This window comes from Limanda limanda, chromosome 8 (assembly GCF_963576545.1).
Source record: "Limanda limanda chromosome 8, fLimLim1.1, whole genome shotgun sequence".
Classification (NCBI taxonomy): Eukaryota; Metazoa; Chordata; class Actinopteri; order Pleuronectiformes; family Pleuronectidae; genus Limanda; species Limanda limanda.
The window spans coordinates 29,968,869-29,994,200 of record NC_083643.1 but is presented as its reverse complement, the minus strand read 5'-3'; the positions used below and the strand labels follow the sequence as shown (position 1 = coordinate 29,994,200).

General features: G+C 41.6%; 1 protein-coding gene across 2 annotated transcripts in view; it reads right to left on the bottom strand.

Moving 5' to 3' along the window:
* The window catches only part of bcar1 (BCAR1 scaffold protein, Cas family member), a 113,944-nt gene that overhangs the window by 67,823 nt on the left and 20,789 nt on the right, over window positions 1–25,332 (bottom strand). The window contains exon 1 of one of the 2 annotated variants that reach the window (XM_061076998.1): window positions 3,525–3,864. The exons of the other annotated variant lie outside the window; for it this stretch is intronic. Within the exon in view, the coding sequence (XP_060932981.1) occupies window positions 3,525–3,536 (12 nt within the window). The 5' untranslated portion in view covers window positions 3,537–3,864. Of the gene's footprint in view, window positions 1–3,524; window positions 3,865–25,332 lie in introns of those variants that run through there. 2 annotated transcript variants of the gene reach the window in all.

The window sequence follows — 25,332 nt, the reverse complement described above, 5'->3', positions numbered from 1 at the left end:
ATATTTAATTATTTCCCCTATTTTAGATTTTCTAAATTTATACTAATACACCACAGCAAGTTCTTTGTATGTGCGTCAATCATCAACTGTTCTACTGTCTACCCCTGCCCTCTTTCTTCTCTCCTGTCATTTCAACTCACCTCCCCTCTTTTCCCCTTTTCTCCACTCACCCCAACCGCACACTGGTTCTGTTAGAGTTTTCTTCCAGTTTTCCAGGGAGTTTTCTCTCCACAGTCGCCATAGCGCTTGCTCATTGTGGGAACTGCTAGGTCTCTTACTATGTAAAGGGCCTTAAGATCATTTATGTTATGATTTGGCTCTATACAAAATAAATTTAATTTAATATATGGATGTTGCAGTTCCTTAAGAGGGACATTTTATGAAAAACTCACTTTTCAGTGGTTTTGAATATCACTTTGGCCTCTTCCCTGGCTAAAGTGCAAATATTTGAATATCACTGCAGCTCATTCATTGATTCACTGGCAATATAAAAACATTTTTTTAATCAGTGAGCCATTCAGATTAGGGAATTAATTGAATTAGATCGCTCTTCTCTCTGAATCTGCACCCAATAATTCAGAAGTGTGCCAAATTTCACCTTTTTTTTTACAAGCTCAACTGTAGAAATATATGGAATCTAATACTCAAAATAGTTGGTTACATAGGCGGCTGTGGCTAAGGGGTCGAGTGATTGTCCTCCAACCAGAAGGTTGGCAGCACCATCCCGGTCTTCCCCATCTGCATGCCAAAGTGTCCTTGGCCGAGATGCACTAATAAGTTGTTTCATTTCCAATCCAATTCCGATACCTGGATTAAATTGGTTGTATTGTACGATGCGACACATAATGGCTTTACACACATTACAAGTCGCCGTCTTTGATGTCTGTGTTTCAAGACATGTTGAGTTAGGTAACTGCTTTCACAGTTGCAGCCCGTCTTATTACGTTATGGTTCCGGTCCAGCTCTGCCTTTAAAAATATGAGGACCAATGATTATTTTATAAAGAACTGTTTAATTAACTAATGAATTTGTGCCCAAACATTTGAGGTATGGCCATAATATGGCATTATTACAAATTCATAGAGACGACTATAAAATCTGAATCAGAACGTTCGAGGAAGCCGGCCTCATGTCTGATAATTGACTTGTGTAAGTATCCAGATGACAATATTGGATCGAACCCATCTCTACTGACCATCTGTCACAGAAATCCTGTCTGTGGCAATAAAGTTTTACCATCTTACGCAGGTGTAAGGGAATCTACAGAGCTCCCCAAGGAATCATAGGGAATTCTTTTTAAGGATTTAGTTTTAACTCACAAATTGTTTTATGCTCTCTCTCAATACATGTTTCAAAATAGTTCTGTGCTACCTCACAATACTTTAGTGTTATCTCGCACTAGTTTACCGTTCCCAATAATGCAACATTGTCATTTCACTTCAACAAGTGTCAAGTCACCTGAATCAGTTGACCATACTGCATTCTTCTGGGGAGACATCTTTATCTAATAATTATATTTTTATGCTTATTTACTTACATAAGTTTCTATACTTCATAACCAGTCCAGTTTTTTTTTGTAGTTTTTCCTTACCCTTGTGAGGGTTGAGGGCAGAGGATGTCACACTCAACGAGTCCAATAGGACAAAGGGCATTATATGTGCCTTTCAAACAAATGTTGACCGATAAACCACCGCCAGTGTCTAGACCCCAGGGGGTATTCCTGTTCGATGCTCTGCTCCACCCCCTTCTAATCCTGATGACATCTCACAGGGGTCTAAAATGCCAAAGACTGTAAAACATTCACATTTCTTCTCTGCGTTTGTAAAAAAAATAAAATATTGTTAAATTGGAAATCAAGTCTCTCCTGATTGAACTACAGTGAGGTTGCTCTGGGAGAAGATGAGTGTAAATCAGCTACATATTAAGTGTGGATACTTGACCTGATTTTAACATTGCACATGTCTTTAATCAGGGAAAACAAGCAATAACCATGTATCACAGGGACAGGTTAACACAAACTCAGTCCAATTGTTGTTGAGTGTCAGGGCCTTGATGCTAAAAAGAAATATTTTCCACTAAAAGTTAAAAATTTACTTTACATGAAAGTAAGCTGACACAACATGGTGGTGTTATTTAGTCAGTGTTAGGCTCTGAGACAACCATCTCTAAGTTCCACAAGAGTTTAATGTTGTTTTATTGCACACTAATTACGGGCATGTAATTACTCGTATACACAGCAATCTGCTCCACAGTATTTCACTGTCTGCCACATTCCTGACTGTGTAGTTACCCCAAACACACACACACAGTGTGGTATAACATGTGCAGTGAGCCAACACTGATGCAGAGGCCTTTCACACAATAGCAGGGAAGGACTGTTTCTGCCTGTTTCTGCCTGTTTCTTTGTCTTTCTATCATTACTCCTCTTCTTCCATCTATTCTTTTCTCCCCCTTCTCACACACAAAATGTTTCTCTTCCTAAAGTGTCCCCCCACCACCCCTCTATGATTTACTAAATCGCTTTCATACTCATCCAGCCTCTCTTTCTGCTTGTCTTCTAATGTAGCATTTTTCTCTCTCAGGCAACCAATCACCTCCCTCTGTCCCCTGGCCATAAAACCTACATTTCTTTCCACTTTCCTCTGAGTCGGCACAAAGACAGACCAAGCCACTGCCTCCCTCTTTCTTTCTTTCCTTCCGTCTTCGCTTCCTCCTCCCATAGCCATAACCTTTTTAATTATCTCTCCATACTCCATTGAGGCATGTGTTTGTATGCTGGACAGCAACAAGCAGATAGCAGACCCAAATCCGAACAGTTAACTGTGATGAGGGCTAAGGCAATCTGCTGTGTGTTTTCATCTGTACTGCAGCGATGTATTCAGATAGCAAAGTTTAGAGAAAACATGCACTGTATATCATTTGGATTTAGTAAGGAAGGCTCTCAAGAGGATTACAAGCAGCAAGTGAAAAACGTTAACTAAATTTGTATGGGTTTCAGAATACCAAACAAGGAAGGTAACATTTTTGCTTCAAGTATTCAAATGTTATTTGGATGTTTTATCTTCTAACATTTTTATATTCAATGGCCTCAAAGTCTTCTTTTTCATTGCACATTCCATGAGAGGGCAGTGAGGTCTCCTCAACCGGTATGAACTGACCTTAAACCTTTAGCCCCGAACACACACACAAAATCCCCACATATTCCTACAAAAGGTCGGAATCCACAGAGGATAATGTTAACTCGTTTCCCTCTCCTCCCCCCTTCACGTTTTCCTTTTCTTCATTCTCTCCCCCCCCCCCCCCTACTCAATTCGTGCACAGCTGGGTATAGCAGGTCCTGCTTTAACTCTCTCACTCTCACAACACACAGCACACAAATTGAACCCCAGAGGGTGAACGAATAGACAAACACCAAAAGAGCCACAGAATTAAAAAAGAAAAAGTGCCAAAGGCAGTGTTTTGTACATGCACACACTGAAATCTCTCTCTCTCACACACACAAACAAACACACATACTCACTCACCAGATAGTTCATTGTGTCCCTTCTGCAGTAAGACGGCTGTGTTTAGTCCAAGGAAGGGCTGTATCTCAGCCCCTGTGACACACTTTTCCGACTAGATTCCGACTGGTGCTTAGAGTAGATCCCAAAAAAGTCCCCTCTTCCACCCTTCCTTCCTATATCCTCCTGTCCTCCCTCCTTTTTCTTCTGTGTCTCTTCTATTGTCTCGTTCAGTCTTGTTTTTTGTAGAGAAGCAGATCAAAGCACATTATGCCTCCCCGTGATCTCACACAGCAAGAATGAGACTGCCACTTGGCCCATTTACTTCAGCCCTGCTCTTCCCTTCTTTCTCACTGGGTGTCTTTATCCCCCTCCCTCTCTCTTTGCAGCGGAAATGAGGGAGGAGTGTGTAACCTAACACATCACTTCCTTTGGATCCTGATAGTCCCCCTATCCAGTCTAGCCATTGGCCTTAGGAGCTCATGCAAATAAGCTTTTCCCTTCCAGTGTGACCGCCCCAACCCCCACCCCCTCATCTCTCTCTGAATCCCCCTGGCTGTGAGAGGCTGTCATTGCGTCAGGAAGCTTTAAGGACACACTCAAACAGGGAAGCACACATGATTATAAAGCATTAGTACCTTTCTCACTGCCTTTAAACTCAGATTGGTGTTTCTTTGTTACACTGCCTGTAGACATTTTAACTCATCTTGAAGCTACAGCCTTGGTTTGGTTGGGTGTTTGGAGCATGCCAGCGGTTTTTATGAAGTTTACAAAGATCTTGCTTTTGCCTCTGTCTTAAACTGTACTTTGCAATAGTTGAGGCAGAGCAGTTTTCTCGCTTACTGCCATCATCATATAATAACTTCTATAGGTTTACTAACATGGTCCCTTTTGTTTAATGTATCAATTGTAAATCATAGGAATTTAGGAAAGGGTTCATTACACCGTATTTTTCGCTGAAATGTCCACTTTGATCCATGCACGAACGCGGCTCCAGAGGCGGATCCCAGAGTGTTGTGTGCAATGCATGAGCAATATTTTCGTTGAGTGCAATGGGATTATGTGCAATGTTGTTCTCATTAGATTGTTGTTTTTACTGTAACTGTGGAGGCATTTATCTGTGCAGCGCGAGTCCAAGATACATTTCCATACAGAAATATACAATATATCGTATCGTACTGACACAATACTACTAACACTATATCTTCTATATCTTCATAGAAGATCTGCAGCTCCTTGTTTCATCAGCCCCTATTTCGATCTCTCACTCTCTTGCGCTGACACACACAAAAACACACAATGTCATCAGACACATCTTAAAACTCAGACTAGGTTGGAAGAGGATCACTCTGCCTTCGCGCACACATGAATACATGATTATTTGCATATGGAGCAGGTAAGTCAGATCCAAACACAAGTGGTCATAGACATTTGAGATGAGCCGGATACTCGGCTGAAACGAGTATCCGGTACGGATAAAGCACTTTTGCCGACTACGAGTATAATACGAGTAATCGGAGTCATTATCTATGCTCGGACTGAATGAAAATCCTCACACAGCGCCACAGCGCTCCTCCCCTTCACACACGGCTCTGCTCACTCACTCACAGAACAGCTCTCTGTCTCTCAGTCACTCAGGTTCACTGCGCATCGGGACTGTTCCATAGGCTCAGTCAAGGAAGCAGAAATGACTGGGTCTTCGAGTACGAGTCTTGATGAGTGAGATGCGAGGTACGTTCACTGTCTCCCGGAGAAATGAACACTGTGTTTTTTAGTATAGAAAGACGTGAATTATATTTGTTCACAAGTCAATATGACTGGTTTTGTTATTTTCACTTTACATTTACACTTACTTTACAGTAAAGTAAACCTCTATTAAATACAGTACAACATGACAGTTTGTATGGTTTGAAATTGTCATTTATTATCACACTGGCATTGAATTATCACAGCAAACAATTACACTGCTCTAAACTTTAAGTGTTAATGTAAAGTGAAAATAACAAAACCAGTCTGTATGACTTGTGAACGAATATAATTCACGATTTTCTATACTAAAAACACAGAGTGTTCATTTATCTGGGAGACAGTGAACGTCCCTCGCATCTCACTCACACACACACTCACACACACACACAGACACACACACACACACACACCTGGTGTGGAAATAAATGTAAAAAAAATAAAAATAAAAAAATCATAAAAAAATTTCAAAGTTAAAAAAGAAAGTTATGTTGAACCGCCCACTTCCGGGTTAAATCACACCCACTTCCGGGCTAGGCCCCGCCCACTCCGAGTACGGATACGGATAATTCATATGGTTAACAGATACAGATAATGCTGTACTCGCTCATCCCTAATAGACATGCATTCAGGCCAGATGTTAATACCAGGTCTGAACACGGCCACACACAGGCCGTGGAGAGGCTGTGCAAAGCAGGGCCGCACTTATTGAATATTTCTTTATCGATTAATCTAACAACTATTTTGTATTACTTGATTAATATATTTGTTGAAGTAGCCTAGTAGTTCTATCAATGTCTGTATGAAGTCAAATACTGACAAATAGAATGAAGTAAAAATAAAATAAAAATTACTAAAAAGATTGTAGTGGCTATGACTCTGTGTTGATCCTTTCTGCAGAAAGCCCCTATCAAAATACACAAAGACAAATGTGGTGTTCCAGCCTCTTGTATTTCCGGATGTCCATCAAGAGATTTAGTCTGAGTTTCCCCATTTCCTCTTTTTTCTTAATACATAACAAAATTTCACATACAAACAATCTCAACAAACATTAACAACTAAACAGCTTTAAATTTCCTTTGTTCCCACTTTCTCTTGTTCAGTTAGAGAAGTGAACTCTACTATGTGCTTCCAGGATTTACTACTGTAAAGACGGAAAAAGCTGCGGAGGTTAAAATAGGATTACCGTAAATATGAAAAAAGTGTTCATGATTAAATAGAAACGGACCGTCAAAATCTAATTATAGTGTCTGGGTCCGTATAGAGTGGCCTTTGGGTCTGATCCGGACTGCGGTCCGACTGATGGTGTATGCTAGAAGTTCATGGCTGATTTTTTCGCTTCAGCTTGCTCCTTAGGTGAGTCCATGCTTTCACTGCGTGCAGCCACCTTCCATACGACGCTTCACTAACTAAATGGTCTGTATTTATATAGCACTTTTGTAGTCTTGATGACCACTCAAAGTGTTTTACAGTTTTTGCCATTCACCCATTCACACGAACATTCATACAGTGCATCTATGGCAGAACTTTTTCTATGAGGGGCAATTCGGAGTTCAGTATCTTGCTCAAGCTCACTTCAGCATACGGAATGGGGAAGACTGTGATCAAACCGCCGACTTATTGGTTAGAGAACGACCCGCTCTCCCCCCTGAACCACAGCTGCCCCACTAACTAACAAGTGTTTGTTGCCAATGTGTGTGTGTTTCTGTGTGTTTGAAACATCTGACAATGGGGTTCTGACCATGTCCAGAGTTAACCTTTCACATATGAAGAAGCAGCAGACGCGTTCACAACAGAAAATCCTATGCAGCATTCACACACCAATATTTGTCCCTCCTTTAGCCCTCCATATAAGACAGTGTTTTTCCAGTGTTTATCAAGATGATGAAAAGACATGGCTTATTTTCTGTCCCTTTGGTGTTCCAATTAATAAATGTGCACAGATGATCTGCAACAGGAAGATTGTAAAAACTACACAACATAAAGACTTATAAATTATATAAATTTTTGGGTCTCAATGACCCAAAGGTTATCACACAGAACAACACACTGGTAGACATTGATTAGGGCTGTGTCATTAAGCAACTACCAACCCCCATGAGAACAGAATGAGCCACCAATAACCAATTAGTCCAATGTATAATTAATATTTAAACAGAAAAATTCAACTAAGAGAAGAGAAAGAGAAAAGTGATGGGTGGGAACATTATTCTAAGTTGGTTTTGGAATAGAAGCGGACAAGGTTTATGGAGATGCTGATTTCATTTTCCAGCAGGACTTGGCACCCGCCTACCCTGCCAAAAGTACCAATACCTTGTTCAATGACCATGGTGTCACTTTGATTGATTGGCCAGCAACTTGCCTGACCATATACCTATGGGGTATTGTCAAGTGGAAGATGAGAGACACCAGACCCAACAATGCAGACGAGCTGAAGGCCGCTATCAAAGCAACCTGGGCTTCCATAACACCTCAGCAGTGCCACAGGCTGATCGCCTCCATGCCACGCCGCATTGATGCAGTAATTCATGCAAAAGGACCTCCGACAAAGTATTGAGTGCATATATACACTCACCGGACACTTTATTGGGAACACCTGTTCAATTGCTTGTTAACACAAATAGCTAATCAGCCAATCACATGGCAGCAACTCAATGTATTTAGGAATCTAGACCTGGTGAAGACGACTTGCGAAAGTTCAAACCGAGCATCAGAACGGGGAAGAAAAGGGATTTAAGTGACTTTGAACGTGGCATGGTTGTCGGTGCCAGACGGGCTTGTCTGAGTATTTAAAAAACTGCTGATCTACTGGGATTTTCACGCACAACTATCTCTAGGGTTTAGAGAGAATGGTCCGAAAAAGAGAAAATATCTAGTGAGCGGCAGTTGTGTGGACGAAAATGCCTCGTTGGTGTCAGAGGTCAGAGGAGAATGGGCAGAGTGGTTTGAGATGATAGAAAGGCAACAGTAACTCAAATAACCACTAGTTACAACCAAGGTATGCAGAATACCATCTCTGAACGCATAACTAGTCAAACCTTGAAGCAGATGGGCTACAGCAGCAGAAGACGTGTGCCACTCCTGTCAGCTAAGAACAGGAAACTGAGGCTAAAATTCGCACAGGCTCACCAAAATTGGACATAGAAGATTGGAAAAACGTTGCCTGGTCTGATGAGTCTCTATTTCAGCTGCGACATTCAGATGGTAGGGTCAGACTTTGGCGTAAACAATATGGAAGCATGGATCCATCCTGCCTTGTATCAACGGTTCAGGCTGGTGGTGGTGGTGTAATGGTGTGGGGGATATTTTCTTTGGGCCCCTTAGTTCCAATTGAGCACGTTTATACGCCATAGATTCAACAAGGTGAATCTATGCTACGAAGAATTAAGGCAGTTCTGAAGGCAAAAGTGGGTCAAACCCGGTACTAGCAAGGTGTACCTAATAAAGTGGCTGGGTTTTCATTAGCTGTAAGCCATAATCATCAAAATTAAAAGAATTAAATTTCGCTCCGTGTGTAATTAATCTTTATAATATGAGTTTCACTTTTTGAATTTAATTATCGAAATAAATGAACTTTTCCATGATATTCTAATTTATTGAGATGCACCTGTAATCAATACTATGCTGTGTTAGTCTTTCACTGTTTCGAGATTCCCCCATGACCCTTCAAAGACCAGCAGGTGCCTGTCTCTGTGGGAACCTGGGCAAATGTGGTGGGAACACAGACAATTCTCATCCCAGTGTGAAGGTCCCCCTTGATGTCTGTCACCGCTCTTCCATAAAAAATACACACAGACATAGCATAAACAGTTTCACAGTTTCAAGATTCCCTAAATCCACCATTTTCCTTGATCTGACCCACACTGGTGGATCTATATAGCCTGGGTGCCAGACGAACTTAGCCCCGCCCACAACATTTGAGTTCGGGAAGTTCGGTCTGGCATTGCTCCGTTGGGGAGAAACTATGATCGGACCGAAGCGGTTCGATCCAATCAAATCGTCAGGGCGGGCTTTATACGATGATGGACAGATGATCTACAGTGACGTAATCAACCACGTCACCAAAGAGCGCTGCCTGCCTATGCAGAGCTGAGATGTGTCGATGCTGCCATCGAGTCTGTTTCAGCAGACATCGACAGCGCATTCATTTTGAAAGAGGAACAGAGGAACGCGATCAAGGCATTTGTAGATCCAAAAGATGTTTTTGCCGTCCTCCTACGGGATGCATAAAAAGTTTAATTTATCAGCTGGCCCCGATGCTGCAGCCACACAAGCAGTCATATAAATAAAAAGAGAGTGGGGGTTGCGGTTAATGTTGGAGCAACAAGGAAGTGTATGCTTGAAAAAAACGATTAACTGCCGTTTTGACTCCTCGCTGGCCTCCTGCAGAGCCACGACAGCGGAGGTCTGGAAGCGCAGCGTGCGGATCAGCAGCTCCGTGGATTTCTGGTAGCGACGGATCTCTCTCAGAGCCTCGGTACCGGGCCGGTAACGGTCTCGGGCCGGTCGCGGTCCCGGGCCGGTCGCGGTCCCGGCCGGTAGCGAGGCTCTGAGAGAGATCCGTAGCGGGCTTCCTCACGACGCCGGCGGCCGGGGCTCTCACGAGCAGCTCTGGTCTCCAGGTGCTTCCTGGGGGCTTTGCCTCCGGTGGATATACGAGCAGCATTTGCAGCATTTCCATTGATTTATTTAGAGAGTGAATAAACTCGTGAAACAGACAAATGACAACAACTATGCGTCGCTTGACATACGTCACATACTACGTTGCTCTGATTGGTTGGTGGTCTATCCAATTGAGCGAAGAGGCATTTTGTTTCCTGGTTCAGTTGAAACACGCCCCATAATCACAGCCCAATGGAGCAGTATCAGACTCATATTCTGACTAGAATAATAAGTATGACAACGTCAGGCTAGGATCTAAATCCATTTCAATATAAACGGGTCAAATTTGACCCGAAACAGCCTCAATGTACAAAAACTTTTAGCACATGTACACAAGAGTATAAAACTATTTTTCATTTTTGTAAATTTTGGTTCACTTCGAACAGAAAGAATGATTTTCAGGGTATTTTTACTGCTGTCAAATCAAATGTCAAGACGGGTAAAATTTGACCCGAACAGCATGATGTGAGACATCTTATTTTAAAGTATCACATTTCTATTTTTCATTTGTCAGTTCTAATACCATAATAAATTGAAAACAAAAGAAACAGCTGTACACTGCAGTTGAAAGTGTATTATTAACTCCAAAAATGCTAGATCGAGAGTAAGTAAACAGACTTTACAAGCTTTATCGAGACATTCGAATAAAGCCTGGTTTCGACCACTGGAACTGGGAATTTTAGAAAACTGCTTTTTCACCACAGGCCCCATGCACATATAAATTGAGTTCTGGAGAAATAATTTTGCCTGCTCAGGGTCTAGTACGAAAGTAGAGTAATCTTTGGGTGGGGTATGCAGCATTACTGCCTGCTTGCCTTTTACTTCAGCCGGTCAGTTTTGCATGAGCTTTTAAAGTCTTTGCTTACTTTAAATCTAGCATTTTAGGTGTTATGAATACACTTTTTCAACAGCAATGTAGAGCAATTTTTTGTTTTTAAACATGTTTTTTAAAACAATGGAAATCTAAAACACAGCGCTGATTTAATCCCTGTTGATCAAATCAGTTGTGTTACATAAATCATGAATAGCCCAACAGAGGTAATGTGTGTCTGCTGCAGTGATGTAGATGGAAATTAGTGTGATATAGAAAATTGGCCAAAAGTTAGAAATACGTATTTCAGGTCTTATTTTTGCCTATGTCACCTTACAACACCTTCTCTATTCACTGCATTTCTGCTCCTTTTAAATTAACTTTTAATATTAATTTCTTGTTCACAATTTGTCAGTAACATGTTATTACTGATATATTTCTAGTTAAAGCTTGGCTTATATCATATGTAGGATGTCCAACTATGACCATGTACCCTTTGGCCATCTTCTCTAATGTTTGAGGAACATTCGGTACATTGTGTGTGATGCAGAGCAACACTTGTCCAACAATCCAACAGAGCATTCCACACACCTACGCACATACACTTTACCCTCCATGACCTGGGCACTGTCCTCTCTGACTACCACACTCGACAACTACTGCCTCTGTCTCAATGACCTACACACAGCAAGAGAAGAAAGCAGTCATTGATGATTAAGAGTTTTAGGTTAATGTGGATCTGAATATGATAATGGTCTCTGCTGGGGAAGTGGCTTCATGAACACTGTCTTTGTGTCTTCAGTCACAACTGCCACAAGTGTCTATTATCTTCAACGACTCTTGTTGGTCTTTGTAGTCACTGCTAGAAAACAGACAGCCAAGAAGGTATGTCTGGCAGGCAGTCCTTTAACCAACATTTTAACTTATAAAATATATCATAAAATGTTTTCTCAAATGGAAACTGATGAGTCCACGTACAAAAAGTTCTTTCCTTTATATAAATTACATGTCTCTTTTAGCCATCAAGGCCCACTCCTGTGGAATAATCTCTCACTTTCAGTTCGGGAAGCAGACACGATCTGTTCGTTTAAGAGAAGGCTTAAAACCTTCCTTTTTGATAAAGCTTATAGTTAGAGCTAATCAGTGCGGCAGAAAGTAACTCGTCCTATGTTCCAAAATAGGAATCGTTTAGTTTAAAAAGGCATAGAGGTATTGATGTCTGATCTACGGAGTTGGCCACATGGTTTTCATCGTACTACCATACAAACCAGTAGCCAGTTAGATTTACCTTGAGCCTCAGTGTAGCCTCAAGTTCGGCCTGTATCATTGTATCATTGATTAAAAGGCAAAAACCCCTGATTATGCTAAGACGCAAAAGGGAATTTATGACACATGACATACGGAGCTTCTCTTTCCAGCTTCTCCTTCCTCTTTTCCATCCTTATCACATCAAAGTAACTCTCATCTCATCAGTACATGTTACTAACTTGACCCCTTCCCTGGAGTTTCTGTGCCTTATCGCCCGCAGATGCAGGGCCACAGCTGTGGCCGCACCATGGATTATGATTGTGGATGGCGCGTCAGAGGTCGCAATGGTGGATCCAGTTTGGTGGATTCTGTATCGTGCCGGCTGATCATAGTGGGAATGGCGGATCCTTTGTCGTTGGCATCGGATGGTGGTGGACCGAGGCGGCGGCTGATGATGGATCCTAACTGGCGGCAGTGGACAATGACTGTGGACTATAGTGGATCCCATCCTGATGCTGGATCGTGATCTTGCTGGCTGCTGACCAGAGACTATGAGTGCTGCAGGACTGCTTGACATATAGTATTGAAACTATCCTTCAAAAATGTTTACCCTCATCGATGCTGCTAAAAACTTTAATCCCGATGATGTTTTCCTACACTTGACATCTATTGCACTTCTGTCCGTCCTGGGAGAGGAATCCCTCACATGTGGCTCTCTCTGAGGTTTCTACGTATTTTTACCTGTTAAAAGGGTTTTTAGTAGTTTTTCCTTACAATTGTTGAGGGTTAAGGACAGAGGATGTCACACAATGTTAAAGCCCTATGAGACGAATTGGGATTTGTGAATATGGGCTATACAAATAAAATTTGATTGATTGATTGATTGATTTTTAACCTGGCTCAGGTCTTGCTAAAATACAGTCTGATGTCACCTGACAAATCAAATGACCATTCCTGGTGGATCGGCATGGTGACTCTGCTGTTTACCTTAACTCTTACCCCAGCGTACAGACCACCGATCTCCAGAAGAAAACCAGCAATTAGGGAAGTAACAATGTGGTCTGAGGAGGCCACACCAATGCTGCAAGACTGTTTTGATACCACAGACTGTGATTTGTTCGCACAAGGAGGAGCAGACCTTGAGGAATATGCCAGGTCAATCCTTGAAATTATAACCTTCTGCACAGAAAATGTGGTATCACAAAAAGCAATGAAGGTGTTTCCCAACCAAAATCCATGGATTAACAGCACTGTGAGCACGCTTTCAGGTCGAATGACAAACGGGCCTACAGCGAAGTATGGGGGAATCTCAAGAGGGGCATCAGGGATACTAAACCCAGACACAAACAGCGGATTAAGGAACAATTCGACAATAACAACCTTCATAGCATGTGAAAAGGCATCAATCTCACATTAGGATCATCATCCTACCAGACCTGGATAAAAACCAACTATTGTCTATTGGGTAAACCGCTTCACAGAGGATGTCATCCCAACTGCTCTTCACATCGCCCTGACACACTTAGTGGAACCAAACAGTTATGAGAGAATGCTATTTATGGACTTTAGCTCAGCATGTAACATTGTCATCCCCCACAGACTGGTCAACAAACTTGACACCCTGGGCCTTGGTTCCTCTTGAGGTAAACAATCTGGATCAATCTTAAAAAATAAAGAAAAACAATTCACTTTCAAACTTCTTTTTCCAAATAATATCCCAGAGTGGAGGTTAAGATCCCACTGATGTGTAAAGTAATCCGTCTAATTGCTCTGAATATATAAATACTGCGGTGAGACGCGTAATGCTGCGTGATACATGCACTGGAACTGATAAAAGAGTCCATGATTGTTGTATAATATTTACCTTTCTATGTAAATCCTCTTTTAATCATTTTAAATATATATTTCTGAAAATTTTATAGATTTTAGGCTGCTGTCCCATAAAATTGCTCTTAACCTCAACCTTACTCACAAACACTTTGATTTTTCACTTCTTCTTTTGATAGCTTGATGCCATGATTCACCATAGAAACCCATTGGTTAGCAAGTAGGGCTGCAACTAACGACTATTCTGATAGTCGATTAGTCACCGATTATTGAAACTATAAATCGACTAATTGGATTATGAATGACACAAATTCTCAATTGCTATTATTTAGCAAGTAGCTTTTAAATTTAGCTTCAGGTTGTTCGAGGCATGTGATGACTGAAAATAAAGACAATAAAGATCGATACTTCATTAAAAAAAATGTCTTTTAATAAACTTTGCTGCATATAGGGGTACTGTTGACACAAAAGCAAAGAAAAATCAAGTTTTTGTCCATATAAAACCAAGGACAGGCAAAGTGCTAATTAAAAAAATTGATTTAAATTCAAGTTTCCCTTTTTACTGTGAACCAAGAACAGGCCAAGTGCTGATACTAAAAATGAATTAAAAATCAAGTATCCATTTTTCGTGTTAACAAAAAAAGACAGGGTAAATAACATTAATAAAAACATCAACAAACGAAACTACAGTCTTCTTCTGATTAAATAATTGTGATAAAAAAAAGACGTTTGTCAGGCAATAGGATAACTTTTCGCTTTTAAACTCGTTAAAAAAAACATATTTTTGTAATGGATTCTAGAATCCTGCGCGCAGGTATATACGTTTATATATAACCTCTGACAGAGGCGAGTCCGCATCGTCTCCGTTACGATGTCACACGTGCCTCCTCCTCACATGCCCGTGTCCTGCTTCCATGGAGAGCAGGTCCGCCGCAACAAATACTGCAGGTAGTTTTTTTCGGGCCATGTTAAGAGTGGAGTTCTCCCGAACTTTTTACTTGCTCGTGCGCGAGGCAGCAGCCGCCATTGGTCCATGTTTTGTCGCTATTGCACATGCGCGAATTCAGAGAGATAGGAAGGGAGTGAGATGCCTCACTCCTCAGCTGCTTTCATCAGCACCTCCGGTAAAACGACGTTTAGTTCCGCTGCGCGGCACGAGAAACACGCGCTATGACGTCACCAACGATTCATCGACGAGTAAATTCGTCGGAGACTATTTTTGTCAAAGATTTTTGTCGACGACGTCGACTAATCGTTGCACCCCTATTAGCAAGATAGATTAATATGCATGAGGTCCTTTACGTTGGCCATTTATGATTGAATGTGGGCGTGTAGACGGCAGAGTTTGACAGACTGAGGAAGTTTTTATCCTAGAGCTTTGAACTACATCACACACACCCCTGCCCAAACAAACCAAAGAGTCACACTTTCAGTGACTGCCAATTGCACATACCACTCACACCAAGGACAATGATCAACATTCACACACATCAAGGACTGTTATCCACACACAATCACATCCCACACACACACTACCCTCAGGGACTCTTGTTTGCACTTTTGTGAATAAAGTTGTTTGCACTAAAATACAGTTACTCTTCCTCCTGTATATATTTATTTGCTGATGCTGCAAATTCAGTTGTTTTCAAGCTATTGTCACAGTCCGGCTCAAAGATTGTGACAAGGAGGGAGATGACACAAATGGAGTGTGGCTCTTTCAGATATTTATACACAAAATAAATTATAATCAACCAAACAACGTGTGTCCATGAACAAAAGCAGAAAAGGATGCTGCTGTCAGGAGTCAGGGAGAGCCAACCTCGGCCCACAGAGAGCGCAAGAGAGAGAGATGAATGTTGCAAGGCCTTTTAAAGGGCACAGCACATCTGGCCGAGGTGTGTACTGATTAACGCTGATGTCACCTCAACCTACAGCTCAGGGGAAAAGAGAACAGGGACACCTAGTGTCCAGATGAGGGTAAAAGGGGTGGTCACACTATGTTTCTATATATTTTTCTACACCTGTATATAGTAATATCTTGGAGAGAGAAGACTCTTACAATTACATTGTACCCGAGTATGGTGACATTAATGTTTGCTCGTTGTGGGAACTGTTGGGTTTCTCTATTATTTTTAAGGTCTTGACCTTCTATGTAATGTGCCTTAAGAAAATGTTTATTATGATTTTGCAATATAAAAATAAGACTGAATTGATTTGAGAATTACTGCTTCACCTGCCTCAACTGCCGTGTACTTCTTTTCATTGTCTCACTGGTACTTTAAAACAGTACAGTTTTCAGTCTGACTACACATTTTTTTCACCGATCACAGGCAGAACTTGGTTGAACTAAACCCTTTCAACTGAAAAAGTATCAAGTCTTAAAATGTAAATGCTTATGGGAAAAATAAAGAAAATAATTTGGAGGTGAATCAGTGTTAATTTTGGCAGCTATTTTTGATTTAGTCTTTAGACGAAAATGCATATTAGTTTTAGTCACATTTAGTCATTTTTATCCTTCTTAGTTTTAGTCTAGTTTTCGTCGACGAAAACTCAGAACATTTTAGTCTAGTTTTAGTCGACGAAAACTAATTACATTTTAGTCTAGTTTTAGTCACATTTAATAGCCACATTAAACTCCTTATCTTCCCTTCTCTGGCATCACTGCGTACTAGTCTAGCTTTCAGTACTTAGGTTGTCCATTAGATATCCCTCCTAGGTCTATAGCAGGGGTCGGCAACCTTTACTATCAAAAGAGCCATTTTGCCCCCTCTTCCCCCAAATAAAATTTGTCTGGAACGCAAAACATATTTGATAACAAAGCTGATAAAATTGTATATAAAGTTATACTATACTAATCTGTAGATTATTGCATTTAGGAAATTATAGAACAACAGTAAAGAAAACTGTTGACATTTTATTTATTTTTACCTGTTACAACAAAGGGAAACACCAAATGCTTATGAAGAGGAGAAGAAAACTAACAGGCAAGTGTAGGCCTACTTTGAAATAAATTAAACCCAGAACTATGTAGGGTTATTTGAGTCATCCCCATATTTGTGGGAAATGTATGAAATAAGAAGTACCCTATTTTGAAATAAATAAAAACATATAGCTGCAGCCTATATATTTTAGTTGGCGAAATGTGAAAACAAAAAGTGAAAGCAGATCAGACTGGAGGAAGACACAGAAACTGAAGCTCGGTAGAAACCAACTGCAGCTTCTGCTCTGATCCAGAAGCTGCGGCGCTGATCTCAGCGCAGCTGAGACCAGAGAAGCTTCACGTGAACAAGCTCTGATCTCACTTTGTCTCTCTGAGTGCGCGGGGGCGGAGCCTCGGGACCGGTGCGCTATCTGGGAGCACACACACACACACACAGACACACACACTCGCCGCTCCGGGTACTTCATGACGGCCTGATACGATTATGTTTTTTAAAATTGTTGTGACTAGGGTTGCAAAGGGGCGGAAAGTTTCCGGTAAATTTCCGGAAACTTTCCACGGGAATATTAAGCTCGGGAATTTTTTCAAAACTCAATTTTAAGATGTATGGAATGCAGCACACGCTGCAAATTGAATTTCAACCCTCCACTGTGCATTCTTCCATCACATTCACAGATAGTTCCCAGCATCCTTCACACTACAGCAGGGCTGATTGAGGCCTGCTGTAGTGTGCAGGACTAGTCAGGTAAGTTTCGATGATATTACTGGAGAAAATATTATTATAAATATTATTAGCATGCTGATTGAGGATTGTTCATCTGTTCATCTAGCCTATTTCCATTCATTTATCCATCAATTGTAAAATATTTTTACAGACTATTCCAATTGTTTGGCTAACTATTTATATCTCTGGCATTGCATTAGTGTTTTTTTACAAACTTTTTTCTCATCTTATTCTACAGAACAATGCCACGTGCACTATCTCATATGAGGAGACATTTCACCCTATCCAATGTAGAAGGAAAGGCTGTGTACATTTGCAAATACTTGCAAAGACCTATGTTAAGAATGACACAAAGATGCAGAAGCATATAGTCAAGTGCCCAAAGTTTCCTCAGGGCTCAAATCAGCCTATGACACAACAAAATGTTTATATTTATGTCTGTATATGACTAGTGTTGTCACGATACCAAAATTATGACTTCGATACTATACCTGCCAAAATATCACGATACTCGATACTTTCGATACGATACCACAAATACGGTACGATACCACAAATACGATACGATACTGGTATATTTATCTATGATAGTAATAAATAAAACATCTGTAGGGTTCCCTTTTTTACCAGCTTGTTCCTGCCCAGCGTTTTGAACACTTAACAAATGGTATTCACATTAGTATTAGCCTACAGCAAGATATAAATGAAAACTACATGGTGACATCATAGCATTGATTATACACGGCGATGCAGGCCTATTGTCGGTATCTGACTATATGACTACATAGTTATTTCCACAAGAGTTACATAATTTTACAGATGTGTGTTTGAGGTGAAAAAAAAGTAAAAACATGCCACCTGAGAGAATCACTTCCAACAAACCGAGGACGGTCGGCTCGGCCATGTCTCCCCTCCTCGCTGTGAGTGAGGACTGCCTGTTGCATGTGTGAGAGCTGAGTAGCCCCGCCCCTCGCAGTCAATGCATGCAGGCAGCGGGACAGGGAGCGGAGCAGAGAGTGCGCTCTCTTTGCCTGCTATTTTAATAAAGTACCGGTACTAAAAATATGCTAACCCGTATCGTTTTTAACGTAAGGGTACCGCGGTACCTTTCTAGTACCGGTACACCGTGCAACACTATATATGACAAGGTAAATACAGTGAGTATAAATTACCCACAACATTTCCAGTTTATTCCCGTTAATTCCCGTATTTTCCCGTTAATTCCCGTTAATTCCCATGGAAAGTTTCCAACTTTAAATATTCCCGGAATTTTGCAACCCTAGTTGTGACTTAGTCAAGCGCCAACATTTTCGTTTCGTCTCGTCTCGTTAACGAAAATTAAAATAGATTTCGTCATAGTTTTTATTTTCAAAGATCCGTTTTCGTTTCGTCTTCGTCTCGTCTTGGTCATGGGAAAAGGGGCGTTAACGAATATTTTTCGTTTTCGTTATCGTCAACGAAATTAACACTGAGGTGAATGTAAGAATGAAGAGAACACAAACACTGATACGTCCCAACATAGTATTTTAAAATATTAATGTTTGGGAAAAACCTTCAGTAATATACTGCATCAATTGATTAATCTCCATCACTTAAAAAGTTGTATTTCAACCATGTTGAATCATCATTTTGATTTATTATGTATATCGCATCATCATTGTTATCCCTTTTATTTACATTTTTGGTTGTTTAAGCTTGAATTTCAACTGAAAGAGCTGTGAGCTTGTTGATTTCTGTGAGACCCCAATACATGAAATTGTCAGAAATAACACTTGAATGGCTGTACGCAACTTTTCAGATTACAATAAATTAATTTCCTCTTATGCTTGTGCACCCCACTTTTTCATTCGAGTTGATAAAAATCTCATCTTGAAAAAGAGTAGTCAGATGAATGACAATATGTATGGGTGAGCTTGTGATCTCCTCTGCTCTCCCATCATCATTCACTTCACTCTACCCCTATTTCCTCTTCATACTCATGGTTAATAATTTCATTTACCCCTATTAGTTTGGCTGACACAAACTTCTTGATGAGCTTAGGGGATGTGAGCATGAAATTGTGTGCTCATCATTTAGGCTGCTTAAAACAACAGCACTAGATGATCTCTCTCCGCCTGCTCCTAGATCAGAGGTCACTAACAGGCAGACCGAGGTCGTGGTGGCTAGCACGCTAGCGCCGTTATGAAAGTTTGTTATAACAATATGTGACCGTACACACATGCCGTTAGTGCTCTAACCAGCCACCGTCAGCTGGACAACTCTGCTGGCTTAACACACTTGTCACATTAATCGTAGAATCGTAGTTGTGTTTGGGTTTATTGTGATACAGGGAATGAACCCGAAAGTTTGAGGTCCAGAAATGATGTTGTTCCGAAATGCTGTCGTTAGCGGACCAATCACAGCCAAGGGCTGTCCCTAGTCTCTCCGAAATAACCACGGATAGTAAGAAACATCAGAGGTGCACGAAAAGCTCTCCAAGGCGCTCGGAGTGGGCGTTTCTCTGTCCGTTTCTGTCCGTGTCAGTAAAAACGGAGAAGCATATCTCAGCCTTCAGAGACAACTTACACACGAAAAGACGGTAGAAAGAAAAAGAAAGATAGCGATACAGGTAGAGAAAACACAGGGAGAGATAGAGAGGAGTAAGCCGGAAAAAGGGAGAGAAACGGAGGAGTGAGACGGAGAAAGGGAGAGAAACAGAGGAGTGAGACCGAGAAAGGGAGAGAAACGGAGGAGTGAGACGGAGAAAGGGAGAGAAACAGGAGTGAGCCAGAGAAACCGAGGAGTGAGCCGTAGAAAAGTAGAGAAACGTAAGGAACAAATGGCGCTCTCCAAAAAAGGAAGGTGGACAGCAAAAATAGAGCATTTAATCCGGAATCCCACTGGGAGCACTAAACCTGTGTGTCTCATATGTTCAGAAACTGTGGCAGTCTACAAAAGTGCCAATGTTAAACGCCATTATGAGACAAAACATAAAGGTTTTGAACAAACATACCCACTTAAATCTGAAGTGAGATCACAGAAAATAAGTGGTCTCAAAGCCCAGTACCACCAGTCCACCAGGATCCTGAGCCACTCATTCACTACCCAACAACGTGCTCATGAGTGTTTCCTCAGAGTTGCTTGGATTTTGGGTCAACACAAAAAGCCAATTACTGATGGAGGGGTTGTCAAAGAATGCATGAGAGCAGTTGCTGAAACACTTCTTTAGGGAAAACAAAACAAGAGCTTTGTGATAAAATAAAGCAAATACCCATGTCAGCATTATCTGTCACAAAGAAAAGTGAACTATTAACTGAGGATGTGCTAACCCAGCTAGATGAAGCCATGCATAACGCCAGGTTCACACCGGACGCTGAAGTGACGCCAAAGCGGCGCGTAAGCGCATCGCCAAGCCTTAAATAACAGCTGAGTCCCATCCACTCCCATGTTAAACCTTTGTGCAGGTCCCACCGGAGGCTGAAGCGCCGCGCCACGCCAAGGCTGCCTCGCGCTGTACAGCGATCATTTTGGCGTCGTTGAGTGTATTTTTTGCGCTTGACGCGAGCGTATCGTGCCAGGAAACACACTGAAAAATGATTTTAAACGATATTGATGACATATTTTATATATGATATAAATGATAAAATATGCATCCCATAGTTTGTATTCCCCTTCTGTTGTCCTGGAGTTTTAATTTGACCAATTTTACCAATACCATTATTAAATGTCCCCCTCTGACCATCCACTACAGACACACAAGCAGTCATAAAGATAAAAAGAGAGAGGGGGAGGGTCTACGTACTCTCCCCATAGGCTTGAGTGGAGAATACGTAATTTACCCTCGACACTGAACGGAGCAAACAGCGGAGAAGTTCTTGAAGATGGATGACATTAAATTAATAATTGAAGTGGAGAAGTACAGTGAGCTGTATGATCCTCGGCACATGTTGTATAAAGACAACACCAAAAAGGACAAATGTTGGGACGCTGTTGCAGTTAATGTTGCAGCAACAGGTGAATATATGCTTTTATACTACTGGGTCAACGGGTGATATTATTAGCGCTGCCCAGCGCTTCAGCGTCCGGTGTGAACAGCCAAGCGCCGGCGCGCTAGGGATTAGCGCGGCACTTTGGCTTTGCTTCCGCGTCGGGTGTGAACCCGGCGTAAGGCACTATGTGTAGGCTTAGCTGTGGATGAGTCCATTGACTTGTGTGACAGTGTTCAGCTGTTAGTGTATGTCAGTTTGTCAGGACAGACCAGAAAGTGTTCTGTGAAGACCTGTTAGGTGTCACTCCCCTTCAGACCAGTACAAGAGGAGAAGACATCTACCTAGCTATTAAGGAGATTTTAACAAAGAGAGGAATAGAGCCAAAACAAGTGGTTTCAATAACCCTAGATGGAGCCCCTGCTATGATAGGGAGAGAGAAAGGAGCTGTAGCAAGACAGAAAGAGGACAATCCTGAGCTCATACCTTACCATTGCAACATTCATCAATCTGTCCTCTGCGCCTCCCTGTCAGATGAGCATGCTGAGGTGATAAATACAATGATGAAAATTATTAATTTTCTCAGGGCATCCTCAGAGAAGTTAATGCCGATGCTGATGATCTTTTTCTGCACAACAATGTGAGATGGCTCACTAAAGGCAGGGTGTTAGAGCGCTTTTGGTCCATCAGTAGGGAAGTTGCAGCTTTCTTGGCAGAGCTAAGAAGTCAGAAGGCAACACAGTTTTCTCTCTTTTTAGAAAATGAGAAACAGATGGATAATGTCCGTCCGCTCCTTTCAGAGGAAACTTGAGGTGTTCAAGGAAGACCTGCATAGAGACTTTTCACACTTCCTAGCAGTGCAGGAACAGGTTAAGGGACAGAGAGATGTGTCTGCTTTAGTTGACTTTATTGATAAGCTGATTGTAAACTTCAGCAACCGTTTTGACAGCTTCAGCTTTGGACAGCCACTCACAATGTTCATTCAGAACCCATTTCTCATCACAGATGTCAAGGGGTTCTCAAAGGAAGTCACACAGCACTTTAAATGGGTAAACGCTGGGCCTCTCCAGATGCGATTGGTTGATCTCCAAGCAGATGTGGCCCTGAAAGAGCAGCTTGCTAGAACTGACCCTTCCACTCCAAATGGTCTCCGAGACAGCTTTCTCAGGTCTGAGGAAAGTAGCCCTGTACATCTTGACCATGTTTGGCTCAACAGACAACTGCGAGGCAGCTTTCTTCACAATGAAAATTATCAAAACAAAATATCGTTCAAGGCTCACTAATGGGCACCTCCACATGTGTATGAGAATGGCCCTGACTCCATTCCATTCCTCAATTCTCTCACTGAGTAAAACAGTGGGGGAGTGAGATAAAAGAGGGGAAGAAAGTCATTCTAAAACTGTTCAATTGTTATTATCTGTGAAATTGGTTGAGACTGTTAAGTCAAGTTGGGAAACAGAAAAAGGGAAATTCAAGCTTTTGCTTCCTTTATTTTATTTTTCTGAAGTTAAGCACATAATTTGCACATTTTATTTATTTAGTCTTATTTTGAAATGCAGTACCATCATTTTTGTCCAGGCCATTTTCATTAGTTTGTTTTTTTAAATGATTCTGTTGAACCACAATTCATAAGTAATGTCTGACTTTCATTAGTTAAAGGGGACATATTATGAAAATTCCACTTTTGTAGTGCTTCTACACGTTAATTTGGGTATCTGGCGTGTCTACCGTCCCAAAAACTCTTTTGTTGTGGTTCCTCTGTCAGAAACTATATGCTAGAGTGTGTCGAATGGGAATAGACTAGATTGTGACGTAACAGTTTATCTCCCCCCCCCTGGAGGCGGAGATCTGGCGGAGGAGGAGACCAGGGTAAAGTTCTCAACTCGAGGGGAGGGTGTTAGCTGGGGAGCTAGCCGAGGGGGGACGCTAACCAGCCGGGGAGCTGGGTAAGAGGCAGGAAACAGAGCCTGCGGTTGGGGTGATTTACCTGCCACAGCTCCCTCCTCAGTTCGGGCTCGCTGGGTGATGTCGCGGGCTGCTGGCTCCCTGTCAGCGGCTTGCTTCTGGTGGATGTGTCTGTGTTTGATTATGTGTACGAGGTCGGAGCTGCTTCACTGTGTTGATGATGATTGAGCCGCGGCGGCCGGGCTCCGCTTCCCGGGCTGCGTGGAGCAAATCTGTACAGCCACAAAAGTTATAGCTCTCTCCCCCCCTCCCCCTCCTCCTCTGCCTCGGGCATCACAGGAGAGGCTGTCCGCTGAGCGAGCCCCAAGCACGGGTACACTGCAGCTCGGGCGGCGGCCGGGGACCATCACAATAAAGTACCCAACCCTAACCTTAACCTAATTATAACCCTAGCTCCAAAGTCTTAACCCTCAAACGACCCTTTGAAAAAGAGATGACCGGCCCAAATGTCCTCACTTTCCAAAAATATCCTCATTCCATAAGGTCTATGCTCAAAATGGTACACCCAAACAAACACAGGAGTTGCTACGGCAACCAAATCTTAAGGACCACTGAGTCAGTCCAGACTGCTCTAGATCTGCTGAGATATGAGGACAGACAAATGCACAAACACTTTGTTTCACAGTTTCACAGCGCACACGTCTTCACATAAAACACAGGTTGAGCACATGCTTTTACCTGCATGTTCAGACAAACACACACAAATGGTACAGTAAATGCAACCAGATAGGAACTAACAAGCACACACACTTTTCATGTTTCCAACACTGACACTCTGGTTCATTTGAAATATATTCAGCTGACATAATGGACAAGACACAGGTTTACTGTAACATATATTCACTGCATTTATCAACATTACACTGGTTTATTGGGACACCATGACTTCAATTAGCTTAATTTAACACAACATAAGGATTTATACCAGCAATAAATATTATCAGCAACCGTCCCCTATGGGCATGAAAACTGTACAAATGGACAGATAAACTCAGCATACACAGATACACCTGTTTAAAGTATGACATTATCTAATCAGAAAAGCATTTGGCAGCAGTGAAGAGTATAAAATCATGCAGATACAGACCAGAATCACCAGTTAATGTTAACATCAGACGATATGGCAACATTTGATCTCAGGGACTTTGACTGTGATATTATGTTTGTGTATTTGTGAAACTGTTGACCTGACCTTTTTACTGCCAGTTTCCAAACGCCAAAAACAGAAAACACCAGTGAGCAGTAGTTCTGTTTTGAGAGAAATCAGAGGAGAATAATCGCAATGGTTGGAACTGACTGAAAGTCAACAGTTACTCTTATAACCACTCTTACAACTGTGGTGAGTTAAGCTTTTCAGATTATTTCCATTTACTGAATCTGAGGCTGCATGACATTGTACACAAATTAATGTTGTTTTATCGGCAATACTCTATAGGCCTTGTTAGTTCCAGGTTCAATATGTGCACTAAGGTTCTTTCAATAAGTTTTCAATAAACGTTGAAATTGTGGCCCTCGACTTGAAGCAATTCTTTGATTTCGGCCCACTGCGTATTTGAGTTTGACACTCTAGTGCGTTTATAGGCCAGCAGAAGTAGAGTAGGGTAATTAGCATTCAGCCTTAATTTAGGCCAGCAACTCACCCTGCATGCTGTTGGAATATCAGAATTTTCAGACAACACAATAGAAAAGATAAGTGCATAAGTGCATACGTTTGGGAACTACATTATTGGTGCCCGTCAGCTTCACAGCTGATATAAAAATTGCACAAGAATCAAGCTGCAAAGGTGACCTTTTGCCCTCACTAGAGCCTGATTGATGATGTGTCAACGTATGTAGTTTAGTGGGTTACAGATAGATTTTCAGAACATAAGGGCTCATACACACAGGCCTGAGCTGTTAAGGCTATACATACTACTCAATAGTCAATCACAATAGTCTATTTA